The sequence below is a fragment of the Nelusetta ayraudi genome, unplaced genomic scaffold, assembly GCF_046127955.1.
Source record: "Nelusetta ayraudi isolate G7.1 ecotype Tasmania unplaced genomic scaffold, CSIRO-AGI_Nayr_v1 ptg000048l, whole genome shotgun sequence".
NCBI lineage: Eukaryota > Metazoa > Chordata > Actinopteri > Tetraodontiformes > Monacanthidae > Nelusetta > Nelusetta ayraudi.
In genome coordinates this window covers 10,645,797-10,661,818 of record NW_027466098.1, presented here as the reverse complement: position 1 = coordinate 10,661,818, position 16,022 = coordinate 10,645,797, and the positions used below count along the sequence as shown (strand labels likewise).

The 16,022-nt window shown below is 42.0% G+C and overlaps 1 protein-coding gene across 1 annotated transcript; it reads left to right on the top strand.

Annotated features, from left to right (window-relative positions):
* The first annotated feature begins 8,271 nt into the window (after nucleotides 1–8,271).
* Nucleotides 8,272–12,092, top strand: LOC142895327 (extracellular calcium-sensing receptor-like). The gene is made up of 10 exons (XM_076036266.1): nucleotides 8,272–8,650; nucleotides 8,748–9,051; nucleotides 9,202–9,288; nucleotides 9,387–9,494; nucleotides 9,603–9,769; nucleotides 9,849–10,326; nucleotides 10,443–10,673; nucleotides 10,784–10,907; nucleotides 10,996–11,468; nucleotides 11,544–12,092. The coding sequence occupies exons 1-10, from the start codon at nucleotides 8,382–8,384 to the stop codon at nucleotides 11,982–11,984; spliced, it is 2,682 nt and encodes an 893-aa protein (XP_075892381.1). The 5' UTR covers nucleotides 8,272–8,381; the 3' UTR covers nucleotides 11,985–12,092.
* Nucleotides 12,093–16,022: the final 3,930 nt, after the last annotated feature.

The window sequence follows — 16,022 nt, the reverse complement described above, 5'->3', positions numbered from 1 at the left end:
ATTCTAAAGTTTCCATGTTATGTTTGCTGTTTAGACAATTACTCAGTCATTAAGGCAGTTTAAATCAGTAAATATTTCGAGCTACACCATTTTGAAAATTCCAGTAATGTTACTCATCCATTTTCTATCATCTAAAAATATATTTCTAAATATTATTTTGGTTTGAACTGGATTTCAAAAAAGATGTGTACATTTTTATTCTGAATATTTTTTTTAGTATCACCTTTGAAGAGTGAAATACAGTTTGATTGTGTGTGGCAAATGTATCATATTTCTCAATTTGTATATGTTTTATCATGTTTGCATGTTAACTTTATTTGCTTTGCCCACTATGTCACATTATTTTCAAGAAATTCTTTATGTATCTGCCAATTAAAGTTGACAGATGATCAAAACAAGCACTTCCAACTTGCCAGCCATTGCACCGTATGATATTTCATCTGGTGCTGTTTTTCAATTTTACTCACAGCTGACAAGTCTCTCAGGTGTTCTGTAATTAAAAAAGAAACTGCTGTTTGTATGTTTGTGAAGCTGTTGGTTACTTTATCAAACAGTTTGCAGCTCATCAGAGGATACGTCTCCTGGGAACAACTTAATAGGGAGCACATGAGCCATGAGTAAACTGCTTCAGGCCTGATTTGGACGTCACAAACACATGTGACTCAACTAGACTCCCTGCGGAACACCAAGTGTCTCCAGCCAGTTCCCTGTTCGCTCCTGTCACCTGGCTCTGGAAATTGCATCATGATTCCCTCAAGGTTTCAGGTGGAAAACTACCCCAGGCCTTTGCACTGACCTTTAGTTGGCCGTGGCATTGCATCATGAACTTAGGGGAACTTTTTAAACTTATGAAAAAGAGACACACAGATTCAGTTTCCAAGTTCTTGAAAGTGCAACAAATTAAGTCACATGTCACAGCAAGACAGAGCAGATGATGATTAAGGTTGGGTCAGAGTCAGAGACAAAACTAATTCTTACGCAAATTTCACTATTTAGGCTGAAGATAGAATGAGTGAACACAGTTCAAAGTTTATAACTAATGCAGTTGTGAAGCACCAGCAGCTATCATAATTTTATATATATATATATATATATATATATATATATATATATATATATATATATATATATACATATATATATATATATATATATATATACATATATATGTGTATATATATATATATATATATATATATATATATGTATATATATATATATATATATATATATATATATATATATATGTATATATGTGTGTGTGTGTGTGTGTGTGTGTATGAGCAGTAGAATCAAAACAGCAATACTTTAACCATGATTTATCACAACAGCGACTAAATTCATTCAAAAATAAAAATCTAAAAGCTTCCAGAGAACTTTTGTGTGTCTCACAGTGTCTTAGCAAGAAGTTGCATCATAATCATCATCATTATCATCATCATCATCTGATTGCTTGACATGAATAGGGCTTTTTCAATGCAGCCTATTTCATTATGCTCTACAGTGTTTCATTCTAAAAAAAAAATATATATATATATATATATATATATATATACATACATATATATATTAGTTCATACTAATATGTAAATATTATGATAGAAAAGGAAAGTTCAAACTTGCCACTCCATTCCAGAGTTCAGCACACAGAGGCGCTATGCCTGCTTTGTTGAATCAGTCACGACATAAGCCGGGCAATTCTGCCACCTCCTGGCACAGGGTGGAACTGATACAAAGCTGTACCCGGAGTGCATGAAGCTGCAGGTGCATCTCATTGTTAATTATCATGCGGTAAACTGACAACCTGTTGAGGGTGTTCGCTGGCCCTCACCTGGTGACAGCTGGGAGCTTCACCCTCGCTCAGAGATTACTGAGTCTTGTTACTTTTACACTTACTAGAATTATTACCCAGAAATAACTGGTGACTGAGGAATATACATATTGTACAAGCTTTACTGTTGCTTGATTTTAGGGATGTCAGAAGCAGAAATCGGCAAGGAGTTTATGTAGATGTCTGTTTGGATCATTATTTCTATGCAGAATAACTTTTCGCTTGGTATTGATCTTCATAGGGATAGAAAATATGTATATACTGTCAAAAATTTATTGTTGAAAGACATTTGAATGGCATGGGAGAATATAAAAGACTGATGTTTCTTAAAAGGTTTTCATATTCCAGCAGACAGGCCTTCAGCAAAATCTGACATTTCTTCAGAGCTCATAGTACAACAATGCATGACCTTCAGAAAGAAAGACAGTGCAACATCATCCAATGGCAAGCACCGTTGCTGACGCCCAGAGGGACCAAAATCAGCTCAAGGCATCTGCTGAAAAGAGCAGCAGAACCTTCAGTATTGGACCAAGGTCGTCTTTTGTGATGCAGCTTGATTCTGGCCAAAACCTGCAGTTTGGGGATCACATGGTGTCTCCGAGAGGGAGAGTCTCCCTGGCGTTAAGATGAAGGATTAGACCTTAGGCATGCAATATCTGATTCCTGTCAAAGGTGTTGTAGCAGGACAGTTATAAGTTGGTTGGCGTTGAGATGCTGGGTAAAAGAGTCAATGCTGGACGCGAGTTATTGCCGGCAGGTCTAAAATGTAAACGGTAAAATTGAAAATCAAGGAGTCGTAAAAAGTTTATTTCACAGTTTTAGATTCAGATTCAACAAATTGTAATGAAGTTTCACTGAAAGTTTTATTGAGATAATGATCCATCTCAATAACAGATAAATACATGATTTGTTACTACATAATACTGTTATGTTTCTGTAGTGAATGAGTGCTTTTAAACTGTAAAATTTAGTTTTATTCAGACTATCTTTCAAAAGAAAACTACGATAAGATAAAGTTCAGTGCAGAGTGTTTAACACTTTTGGTTAAAAAAAAAAAAAAGACGAACAAATGAACGTTTGGTGTATCTACATAGTCAAAGATGATGTTTACCTTGAGTTAGCTGGCCTTAAAACTTGAAACTTTAAAACTTTAATTAATTTCCAACAGCTGGATCACAGCCTCGGGCACCTTGTGTTCAGTCTCGTCGGAAACACCGTCTTGTCTTTGCTTGCCCGAAAGGCCCCATGTTTCCCCTGAATCCTCCAGGGTGAAAAGTAAATTGGCAGGTTGAGGGTGACACCTTCCTCTTGCAACAAACACAATAACAAGATTTTCTGAGTGAGTTTCAACCACCTGAGCATGTTGTTATTCACAGCTAATCAAACTTGAAAACAACACCCACGACCCATAGTCCCAGTGGTGCAATGTCACAAACAGGAAAGGCCCACAGATAATACACGCACACACACACTCTCTCTCTCTCTCTCTCTCTCTCAATCTCTCTCTCCCTCTCTCTCTCTCTCTCTCTCTCTCTCTCTCTCTCTCTCTCTCTCTCTCTCTTCACTTCCATATTAATCAACTTCCATAAAGGTTTTTTTTTTTTTTTTACTTTTTTTGACATTGGTTGATGATTTCTTCTAGACATGAAACAATTGTTTATTTTTTTGTGTGTGTGTTTGTTTAAGTTTCGTCATGTGGACATAAGAACGCATGTCGGATCTTTGTTTTACATACCAGAGAAAAAATGCATTGTTAATGCATATAGGATTTGAACTTTTGACACCTTTGAGCAGAAAATGTGTCGCAAAGTTCCATCACTCACCATCAAATAATATCTTTTTATGAATCTATCTAAAGACAGACTGAAGAGACTGAGACTTTTCTCACACTTCCATCCATCATTCCATTTCCCATTACCACTTCCAAAAAGAGCATCTTAAATCATCCATCCATCCATGTTTTCTATACCCGCTTCCTCCTGCACTCAAGGTTGCGGGGGTCCGCTGGAGCCTATCCCAACTGTCATAAGGCGAAGGCAGGGTGACACCCTGGAATCATCAGTTCATCGCAAGGCATTTGGGCTTAGACGTCTCAAACTGCTGCTTCTTTAGTCTAGTTTTCAGAATAGCAAAGCTATTTGGAATGGTGCCTTTAATGCACTAACAACTACGTTCTTTTCACGCTTTCGAGATCAGTAAATTTGTAGTAGATTAAAAATATTTAAATTTTTTAGACTTTATTGTAGAATGCACTGGTTAAACATAAGATTATCAGAAAGATGAATACAAACATTTATAATAACAAATGTACATTTTTGGCTTAAAGCAACACCATCGTGAACTGATCTTAATTTGGTACCACTGCAGGATTCTCTTAGATTTCCCTGGTTTATAATGTAAATATTTGTTGTAAATAGATTTGTAAAACATTTACAAAATCATTCAAAGGTTTTGTGCTGGTGACATTTGCACTATCACCTGGCAACGTTCCACTACATTCGGAATGTTCTTAACATTAACGGCCAGATTCACAAAGCGATTGTCCCGCTTTTGCGTAGGACAACCCGTGCAAATAGCACCAAAGACACTGTGACCTACCCACAGTGCGGACGCAACAGTGAGGAGTGGCGGAAAATGCACTGAGGTGCAGGTCTGCGCCAGACTTATTTAGACATATTTAAATGGGTCATTTTGCGCAAAATGGCACCCTCTTCTATGCAAGTATGCCTCATTTGAAACACTTCCAATTCATTTGAAATAAGAAAAAGATATGTTTGATATTGCGACACGGTGGCGCAGTGGTTAGCGCTGCCGCCTCACAGCAAGAAGGTCGTGTGTTCGATTCCGGGGCCCGGACCAGGGTCCCTGTGTCTGTGTGGGTTCTCTCCGGGTTCTCCGGCTTCCTCCCACACTCCAAAAACATGCATGTGAGGTCAATTGAACATTCTAAATTGTCCGTAGGTGTGCATGTGAGTGTGAATGGTTGTTTGTCTCTATGTGGCCCTGCGATGAACTGGCGACTTGTCCAGGGTGTCACCCTGCCTTCACCCTAACACAGCTGGGATAGGCTCCAGCAGACCCCCCGTGACCCTGAATAGGAATAAGCGGGTATAGAGGATGAATGAATGAATGAATGTTTGATATTCTGATTTAGTTTGTTTTGTTTTTGATTCTACCAACACGCACGTGTTCATATTAATATTTTTATTTTTATTCTTTTTTCTGTTCAAAATAAATTCAATAATCAAAAATAAAACTCAGTTCATTATGTCCTGATGCTGAAAAATGTGTTTCGCCAGAATTTGTTGGTTTTCCCTGTGCATTAATTGACAGTCCTTAAAACATGACGTTGAAATGTTTTTGAAATGTCACCTGATAACAGAACATCACGTCCTACATTACAATGTTTTCAGCTGACAGTTTTCCTGATGCTGTCGGGACAATAAGAGAAGCAACGTTCCCAAATGTTATAACAGCTTAAACATTCTGTTGAGAATAATTAAATCATTTCCAGGAAGTGCCTTGAAAGTTCTGAAAAAGTGAAATCATTTTAATGATGTTGCGAATAAATAATTCTAAATATTTGGGTCGAGTCATTCCTGGTAAAAAAAACTTGAGCGTGAATTTTATTGCTATTTGCAAAGTTGAATTTATTTGAACTGTTGTGATGCTTCCGGGGCACCCGGGGTTGTGTCTTATTGATCTTCTGAGGTATTTGATCAGCAGGGAGCTCTCACTCAGCTTGCACTTCTCCAGTATAACAAAGGAAACAAGAAGAATGAGGTTTCACGGCGAGAGCAAAAATCAAGAAGGAAGCTCAAAAGGCTCTCCAATGTGTCTCTAGAATAAAGATATTCATCTTTATATCCTCACTAAGGAAACGGAAAACATATCAATTGTCTCTAGTCTTTGAAACATCTGAGTTATAAAATTGTTCCTTCCAATGTTAAGCAGTATCGGGAGGCTAATTCACGTATCTATTCCAAGCATTAACTCTTCATTATCTTTCCTTAAATGATATTTGATTATAAATAAAATGTTTAATCTCTGAGGAGGCAACCGGAAATCCTGTAGTTTTCAATAGTTTGCTTCCTGCCTTTGATTTATGCATATTATGTAAGTGTGCTGACTCATCATGTCTGCTGCTGAAGGAGCTAACCGGAGTCATTTCAAGTTTCAAAGAATGATATCTTACATCTTGATGTGTGGACTAGTAGCATGTTGTTGTTTTTTTGTTTTGTTTTTTAATTAACCAGCACTGGAACATGGTGACAGCAGTCAAAGCAAGTCTATTTATTTATTTATTATTAATTTTTAGTTTTTGTTTGTTTGTTTTTCAATGTGTTTATTTCCAGCTTGACGTGAGTGCTGAGGACTTTAAAAGGCGCCTCGCTTATCAAATGTACAAACGACATCAGCAGGGTATTGACAGTACAGAGTTCCCCCTAAGGCTTCTGGCTCAGCCCGTTGCCAAAGTGATGTGTGAGTTGGGTTTAGAAGCTCCTCAAAGCTTCCAGTCAGTCAGCAGCCTGTGCCAAGCCCTGCTGCGTCTCCCCCTAAGCCACCAAAATGCTTTGCAAGAACTTTTTTTCCCCACAAAGCTGCACTTCGTAACTAACATTACAGCCCTGCTCTCACTGGCACACAACTGTTTGTCTCCGTTTGTCAGATGTAACTGTCGCTGCTCTCTATCTCTGCAGCGTCTCAGGCCAAGTGTTGTTTTTTTATTTCATACATCATTTCTATTTCCTCGTGTGTGTAGTCAATGGCGTAATAAAAGTTTCAAATGCCAGACAGTTTATTTAGATATCAGCATGACTTTGACTTAAATTTTAATAAGCTTGATTTGCGAAACAAAGGGGCAAAACCATTTGTCAGAATATCACAAATTACTGATCTGGCAAAGGCCTCCTGGCAAGGGATGAAAATAAAGGTATCAAAGCAAGAGCGGTGTATTTAACGCACCTCTCTTCTCACTCATCCACACGCCACATCGGGGCAGACACATTAGGTTAATTGGTACACTATGGCCCGAGGCAGTGCAACACTGAGTGTTATGCAGCGCACTCTCTCGGGAGCAATATTTTGTAGCCTGAAGACCTTCACCTTAATGATCACAATATCCTTACGACTATATCTGGAGCTGCATCTGTGCAAGTAAAGCAGCTTTATAGATGCTTCAGTGAGAGGTGCCTGAAGTGCTGTAATAATTAATAATGCCTGCTGGTTCGGCATTTCTGAATGTGTCAGTTGATAAGTGTGGGTTTGCCAGTCATTTGTGGTCTATACTTAATGTTAAGTTCACTAATTAAGGAAAAACTCAATTCCAGCAGTGTTGCTCTCTGCATTTGATTGGATAGATGGACAATAACACATGTGAAAACTAAAGATTTGCATTGACGATTTTTTTTTTTTTTTTTTTTTTTTTCATATCTAATCCCATAACATTTAAAGCGTTTGTGAGGCATTGTCATCTTGCAGTAGTATAGTAGAATTGCAGTCAGGAGCAGCTGGTTGAAATCTAACCTCTCAAGGTTAGTATAAAAAAAACACAGGGATCCAGTGACCCTGAAGGGAACAGCACTTAAGGAAGTAAAAGCCTTTACATACCCAGGCAGTATCATAGATAGTGAAGGTGAAGGTGAATCTTGCTGTTGGTTGTGTTGTAGTTCTCACCTTTTTTTTTTCTCTTAGCTTTTATAATGGTATGAATTCCAGCAAAGCTGAAAGCAATATTTGAAAGGCATTGTGAATAATTTTAATTAGGTGCTTGTGTATATTGGTTTGTTTTTAATTGAATATAACATTTCATGTGAGTGACTCGACAGGGTATATGTGCCTGGTATAAGACAATGAAAATCCATCCTATTTCAGGGCATTTTCTGTTGCAGACTGTAATTTGTAGGAAAGTAATAGAGCCGCGCATGCGTGTGTGCGTGCATGTGTGCGTTAAAAAAAAAGACATCTAACTTAGTTTAACGGCTTTCCGTGACATGTCCATTGACCCGCCTCTCCATATCACTGCAGGTTGAGCTGGGCCAAGTCAGGCATGATATTGTGAGTTGACACCGCTCGTGTCCTTCTCCATTATCGTCTGCACTTCTTTCCAGGTCCTTGTTATTGTTGTCGCTGTGAAAATTGGACTGTGGCTCTTATTTTCCATTGATCCATCCACTCCCCAGGGGTAATCATCAGAGGCCAGCAGAGGATTTGTTCAAGGGGTTTAACTTATATAAGCTCCGATGCTTCACCTTGTGTTTTACAGGCAGGATTTTGCGACTTGTAAGTAAGGATGTAGGGTGGTGAAAGAGTTGTTTTTTTTTTTCATAGCATAAAAATGCAACGGGATTAACGGTCAGCATCTCATTAAATCTTATTTTCTTGTTTAAGCATCCCCTGCCGTGGTTTTTACATTGTTCCCTTGAATGCACTCTTCGTCTTCTTCCTGCCATCATAAAACCGATGGGATTTTTGCTCATCACCTGTGACTTGAGTTCATTACATTTGTTTCCGACGGTGGTGGTGATTTGACTTGACTTGGAGGGAGGACATGGAAGTCTTTCGGACAAGATCGGTGGATGCTGCCATTTTGCGGGGGAGAACAAAGTTCTTGGGTCTTGTTCTGTGTGTGATCTTTCCCTCCACCATCTCTCACCAAGTCCTGAGCCAACAGTGCAACATAGTCCCACGTTCTATGTCCCTGCCAGTGCTGGAGAAAGAAGGCAACATTGTTCTGGGAGGACTGTTCTCCCTTCATGACATGGTGCTGGAGCCCAACTTGTCCTTTACCTCTACCCCACCTCCCAAGCAGTGCACCAGGCAAGCCGTCTGCAAGCTAGTCAACGACGATGTCACTTATTACCGATGCCCAATTGGTGTTGAAATGAGCAAAAGTTCCTCCTCTGCATCATTTCAGGTTTAACTTTCGCACGTTTCGCTGGATGCAGACCATGATCTTCGCCATTGAGGAGATCAACCGGAACGGCGAGCTGCTTCCCAACGTCACACTGGGCTACAAGATCTACGACTCGTGCAGCACACCTCACAAGGCTCTCAAGGCCAGCATTGAGTTGATGGGAGGTGAGAAGTATTCCAGTTTTCAGAAGGGGTGGCAGAGAAACGGAACCTGTCACGGGACCATACCAGTGGTGATTGGAGACGGAGGCTCCACTCAGTCTTTGGTAGTGGCCCGTTTCCTGGGGGTCTTTCATGTTCCACAGGTGAGTTCATGGAGGTTAGGCATGGTTTTCCTGTCCAGCCGCAACACTTTCAAATCTTACCTGCATCGATGTTTAAATACTGAATACCAGTATTTTTATTGTTCCAGCCCTTGCTTTTCAAATTTAAACCACCACTTCCATTCCCCTCAGGTCAGTTATTTCTCCAGCTGCGCCTGCCTAAGTGACAAAAAACAGTTTCCTGCATTTTTAAGGACAATGCCAAGCGATTTCTTCCAGGTTTGTGTTGCGTCAAATGAATGCTAGAAATGTGATATCGCTTTTCTTAAAACAAAAACAAATCTGCCTTTTTCCAATCTGAAAATACGCATCACCAGGTAGACGCCCTGGTGCAACTCGTCAAGCATTTTGGCTGGACTTGGGTCGGAGTGATTGCGAGTGATGACGCCTATGGCCGCGGTGGTGCCAGCATCTTTGCTGAAAAGGTCTATTGCAACTTCAAAATCCAAGAATTTCCACCATCTAAATTGCTTTATGGTCATGTGAAAGCATTTCCTGTGGATTCTCACGTCTCTCCAATGTGTCTCCGGTAGGTTGAAGAGTTGGGCGCATGCATCGCCATCCATGAGATCATCCCGAAGAACCGAGCACAGGCAACTGTTGCATCTATTATTTCCAACATCCGCTCCTCCGGGGCTCGTGTGATTCTGGTGTTCGCCGTGGAGCAGGATGCTGCCGCATTATTCGACGAGGCACTCAGGTATGGCCCTCCTGGTTAAATTCTCACTGTGCGGACTCTTCATTCATTCATGTGTCGTAACAAAATCTGACAAATTTAGACAAGGGCTAACTGGAATACAGTGGCTGGCCAGCGAGGCTTGGAGCACCGCTGCCGTCCTTTCAACCCCCAGAAAGTACCACCCGATCCTGCATGGGACGGTGGGATTTGCCATTCGACGCGCGCAGATACCGGGATTACAGGACTTTCTGCTCCGCTTGAATCCCCTGACGCCAGACGTCCCCAAAGATCCCTTTGTGATACCGTTCTGGGAGGAGATGTTTCAGTGTGAAATGGCGGCGCGGGCTAATGGTCGGGGGCGTAGCATCGATGGCAAGCCTCAATGCACTGGAGCGGAACGGCTGAGAAGTGTGCAGAACATCTACTCCGATGTATCGCAGCTGAGGATTTCCTACAACGTCTACAAGGCGGTGTATGTGGTCGCCCGTGCCCTCCAAGCTATGAGGAGCTGCGTGAAAGGAAGCGGACCGTTTCCAATGCAGGCCTGTCCTGATATTAATAATATAAAGCCATGGCAGGTACCAAACTGCCCCTTCGCTAATTTTAATGCATAACACACATACTGTTTGCAGGGCGAGGAAAGCAGACATGGTCAGCTCAGTGACAACACTGTGACTTTTCTCCTTTCCCGCAGTTGCATCACTACCTAATGCAGGTGGATTACTTGAACTCATTTGGTGACGAAATAAAGTTCGACGAAAACGGGGATCCGGCGGCCATGTACGACCTACTTATATGGCAGCTCTCGCCTGGCGGAGGAATGGAGTTCACCACAATTGGCAAATTTGATGAGACGGCCACGGTCGGGGAGAAAAAGCTGCACATACAGCGGCACAACTTCTCGTGGAGCGGCAACCGAACGGACGTAGGGCTTCTCTGTGACTGGCGACGATGCTTTGTCGCACGCATTTCCCACAGCAGCGGCTGTATTATGTGACTGTGTGAGGTGTAGTTTCCCTTTCCCCTTCTGCCCAGGTCCCCTTGTCAGTATGCAGCAGCATCTGTCCAGCAGGCACCCGCAAGGCAATCAGACCTAATTTCCCTATTTGCTGCCACGACTGTGTGGTTTGTGCAGCAGGGGAGATTAGCAATCAAACCGGTAAGCAAGTCTATTTAAGTCCGATCTGCAGATTTGATGCAAAAGGTATGATCCCAAATGGCAGCTATTCCTTGCCCTGCCTTTTAAGATGCCATAGAGTGTGCGCGCTGCCGGCCAGAGTTCTGGTCCAACGAAGAGAGGACGGCCTGCATCCCCAAACGAGTGGAGTTCCTGTCCTTCACTGACACCATGGGTATCACCCTCCTTGTGATTTCCCTCATCGGCTCCTTCTGCACCTGCGTCGTGGTCTGCGTATTCTTCTGCCACAGGACCACCCCCATTGTCCGGGCCAACAACTCTGACCTGAGCTTCCTGCTGCTCTTCTCCCTGATGATGTGCTTCCTGTGTTCTCTGACCTTCATCGGCCGGCCCTCCGAGTGGTCCTGCATGCTGCGACACACGGCGTTCGGCATCACCTTCGTCCTCTGCATCTCTTGCATCCTCGGCAAAACCATAGTGGTGCTAATGGTCTTCAAGTCTACATTTCCCGGCAGTGATGTCATGAAATGGTTTCGGCCCGGCCACCAGAAGGCGATCATCACCTTCAGCACGCTGGTCCAGGTAAAGTGAACTTTTGTGATTCTTAAATTGCAGTGTTTTGAAGCTCTAGAGTCATTCAACACCATTCTAATGCAGGTAATTATCTGTATCGTGTGGCTGGTGGTCGCTCCCCCAACACCACGCAAACTGATGCCACGTGAAAGTGCCGTTGTGATTCTCCTCTGCGATGAAGGCTCACCCATCGCCTTCTCCCTCGTCTTGGGCTACATCGGCCTGCTGGCCTGCATCTGCTTCCTCCTGGCTTTCCTGGCAAGGAAACTCCCAGACAACTTTAACGAGGCCAGACTCATCTCCTTCAGCATGCTTATTTTCTGTGCTGTGTGGATTGCCTTCGTTCCCGCTTACATAAGCTCACCAGGGAAGTATGCCACAGTCACAGAGGTTTTCGCTATTCTGGCTTCCAGCTATGGACTGCTGGGCTGCATCTTTGCTCCGAAATGCTATATGATCCTCATAAGGCCAGCAAAAAACACAAAGAAACACATGATGTCCAGAATTGACCACGACAAGTTTTAGATCTTATTTTGTAACTGAGCTTCGATAAATACACTTCCTTCTTACCCTTTTCACATTGATTAAATATTAATTGATTGTCACAAGAGTAATTGGGGTGTAAAAGCCCTCTTTGCCCATTATCAGTTCTATAATACCACCAGGTGGCAGCAAAGTGCTACCAATGCTGCCTTTATCATCGGTCATGTTTATTCATAGCATTCATTTAACTTTTAATCAGTCACCTCCTGGTGAATTTATCAGTTCAGGTTTAAGTATTTTTTAAGAAATGTTAACAAGATGAGAAAAAATATTTTTTTCAAGAAAATAGAAGAAAATATTGAATATGGTTATAAGGTCTCTAAGGGTTCCTAGTTGACATCTTAAAAATACAAACAAAACAGAAAACTATGGTAAATAAAGACAACAATAATAGACAATGACAAAGTCTCACAACAAAGCAGAAAGTGGAGCGCCCCATTAACTTGATTGTTAAATATGATGAATACAAGATAAGATGTTTCGGCAATAAATTGCCAAAGTAAAAAAGTAAAAAAAAAAAAAAAAAAAAAATGCTGGATTAGAATAATGTTGATCTGACACTAAAACTGCAACAGAGACCAGGATGTCAATTAACATGTTAAAGTGCTAAAGGTTATTTGTGATAATTATAGTGCTCAGTGCTGCTTCATGAACTGATAAAGGGCATTAATGACTCGTGCAATGCTGTCTTGCACATGTTCAGCACACACAAATGTGTGTGAGTGTGAGTGTGAGTGTGAGTGTGCGTGCGTGTTGGTGTGTGGGTGTGCTCATTATCATTGCACCAAGTTTGCAGACCTTTAAACCTTAACCTGTAAACCCATCCAATTAAGCATACAGTTTCTACGCATAATACTTTTAGTACACTTGTATTACAAATAATAAAATCTGTGTATTTCTAGCTGCATGAGGAAGAGAAAGGCACACTCATAGCTGTATGTGTCCGGGCTGCGGTGCACATGCTGATCTGTCCTGGGCTAGAATGATGAGGCCCAGGGTCTCTGAGGTATGTTCGGTACAAATCCCAGCTGCCAGTGTTTAATTAAGTCAGTGTACTCCAGAGGCCTTTACATATAAACATAACGCCTGGCTGTTCCCTACAATAACAAACTAAAATGTCAGACACTTCCTGCTCTCCACAGCTGCTCTTGGGTTAATATTGACAATCCTCCACTGATTGATCTGCTGTTCCTCCCGAGCCTGAAGAATAATAAATCGAAGAGATGGGAAGACACCGGCTCTGTGGCGTCTTTCAGGGACAGGGAGGAGGAGAAGGTGTCAGGAGGAGCAGATCGACAGGAGCGTTTTATTTACAGAGCGTAATCTAGACGTGACTCCCACACCGGTGTTTGTCACGTTAACGTTTTCATCATTTGTTTTGTGTTCTCTCTCCTTGTGGAGATTACCTCACTGCAGATTTTCATTCCTCATCTATCTGTTTTGTTTCACTCAGACTAATCTATGAGGCGGCGGCGTTGATTGCCTGAAGTAAACACAGCAAGTGAATACTATCAGAGGGTTAAATTGGCTGGAATTTTAGATACTTTTGCTCTGTGGTTTATTCAGATTTATTCAGCACGTTTTGAAAAAAGTAAGAGAAACGCAGCCATATAATGAAATGTATCCTGTCTGTGCACAAAACTGCAAAGGATTATAGAAAGATCCTGATTCATCCAGACATCATCTTGCTACAAATGCAAATAAACACAAGATAAACTCAAGGATATGATGACGTAGTCGGTGATGACCGAGACTGTATCATGGTACCCATAGTGACAATGTGTTCTCTGAAAGGAAGCACAATGCCAAGCAAAACAGGTTGATTCAATATGATTCTGCAGCAGTGAGGTAAATATGAATCCGGTGTAGTTTATGTTTTTTGGTGGCTTGTTTTCTCAGTTGTAAATATCTGTCTTCTTTTCCTATTTGGAGAATTGCGAAGGTAAACATTCTGCAAAGTGTCCTAGTGCTGCTCCACTCGTCACTTGTGCTTGACAGGTTTGCCACTGGGAGATTTTTCCTCTCACCTGATTTTAAAGTGTGTGCCGCTAACACCCCCAGCTCGGGAGGCGAGTGCCAATTACAAAAGCAGCAATTAGACTGATGTGTGAGGCGGATCCATCTGGTAGCCCCCCAACCCCCCTTTTTTTTTTGACAGATTTCAAATGAGAATTTCTGTCATAAGTTTTTATATGTATTCCCTCCACCCCCCCACTCTCCTTCCTACCGTTGACTGCCCCTGTATAAACACATATAAATTATTCAATATGTACAAGGTGGAAGATGTCGGGTCAGGACAAATGGCTCAACACATTAGCAAAAGGAAAGAAATGGCTTTGTTTATCCTTTTAACTTTAAAAACCATTAATGAAAACCATTTCATTAAGTATCTTTAATGACCCTATTCGGTCACAGAACAGCCCATTTAATATTCTCAGCACACCTGCAAGTGAGCACAAGGATTTTTTTTTTTTTTTTTTTTGGGGGGGGGGGTTTCTATAGAGCTGAATCATATCATTTGACTTTTCCTAAATTGTAATTTAAGCTTAACGAGTTATACCGGCCATGAACTGATTGATGGCTTAAGGTGAAATTCTTTTCTTGTGATAATCACGCTGTGCCTTTCGCCATAATCCCGGCTGTCTGTATTTTTCCAGCTCTTTCCAGGCTCCCCCCTGCCTGCTATGACAGCGAGAGCCGGTGTCACGGATGAGACGGACACCACAAAAACTTTGGTCGAGACTAATGGTCTCTGACATAATAGCTCCATTTGCTGGGCCTGTGTGATGTAGAGTAACATTGGATCCAAAAGCCTCCAAAATCCACCACATTTGATAAAATCGCACGGATGATCGCAGCGCTTTAAGCTCGCGTGTCTCCTCTCGTCTAATTAAAGGGTGCCACACTGTAACTCAAAGTTTGTCACGGTGAATAATGTTGCCTGCCAGCAGTTTTCACGTTATGACACATCGCTTGTGACTGGGTGATGCCACAAAGTGATAATGCCTGTATACTTCATAGTTCAGCTCATACATATTTTAACAGCATATGTCAGGTACCAGACAGATCACATGACTATTTCTGAGTTTTGAGGGCCTCCGAAAGTTGCCCTGTGATTGTGACATCATACCTGCATGATTTAGAAAATGTTATTAAAGGGATATGTCACGGAAAATTGATGTTAGAATGCATCATATTGTACATGATGTACAATGTACTTGATGTACAGCTTGGGAACCCAGAGAAAGTGCTAGTGATGTACAACAAGACCAAGCTGCGTCCACTTGGGAAGTGCAAGGTCAAGATCAGAAACAACAAACTATTTGGGCTTGAGTTTCAAGTGGTGGACCACGATGACAGGATCCCATACTGGCCAGGAGGGCCAGTGAAGGAATGCAGTTAATCAAAGTGCAGTATGAGGACATCCTGATGATAGACAGTGAACGCTGGAGAACATTCACAGAAAGCTGCTACTTAGTGCTCCAAAGAGACTACAGAGGATGCTTCACAGGCTGCAAATGTACAATGTCATCAACATCATCTACGTACCAGGGCGAGAGATGCTCCTAGCAAACCCACTGAGTAGCGCATCCATATATTGGACAGCACTAAGGGAGAGGCTGAGACAGAATTTGAGACCGTTTACATAGTTAACATACTTGCCCATCTCTGCTGAGAGGCTTAGCTCTGCACGAGCCGTGATGAAAGCTGATGCAAGTGTCAGAGTGGCGGTTCTGTCACTATGCCTCCAATTGATCATGCGCCCTGGCCACTTGGCCAAAGGGGTATCCCTTTGGCCAAATGGTTAAGCGTGCATGGCTATTACCCTGGAGTCTGGGGTTTGAAGCCTGCCCTGGCCCTCTGCGCCTTGCCACACAAGGTTACAGATTGGTGGAGATGATTCTCTGAGGGTGGCCAGTGAACAAAAAAGACATTCCAGAAGACATACAGCACGACCACTCATTCCTGGATGAACCGAGTTATCAAGACGGTGTGGTTTACAGAGGAGAGAGGGCTGTA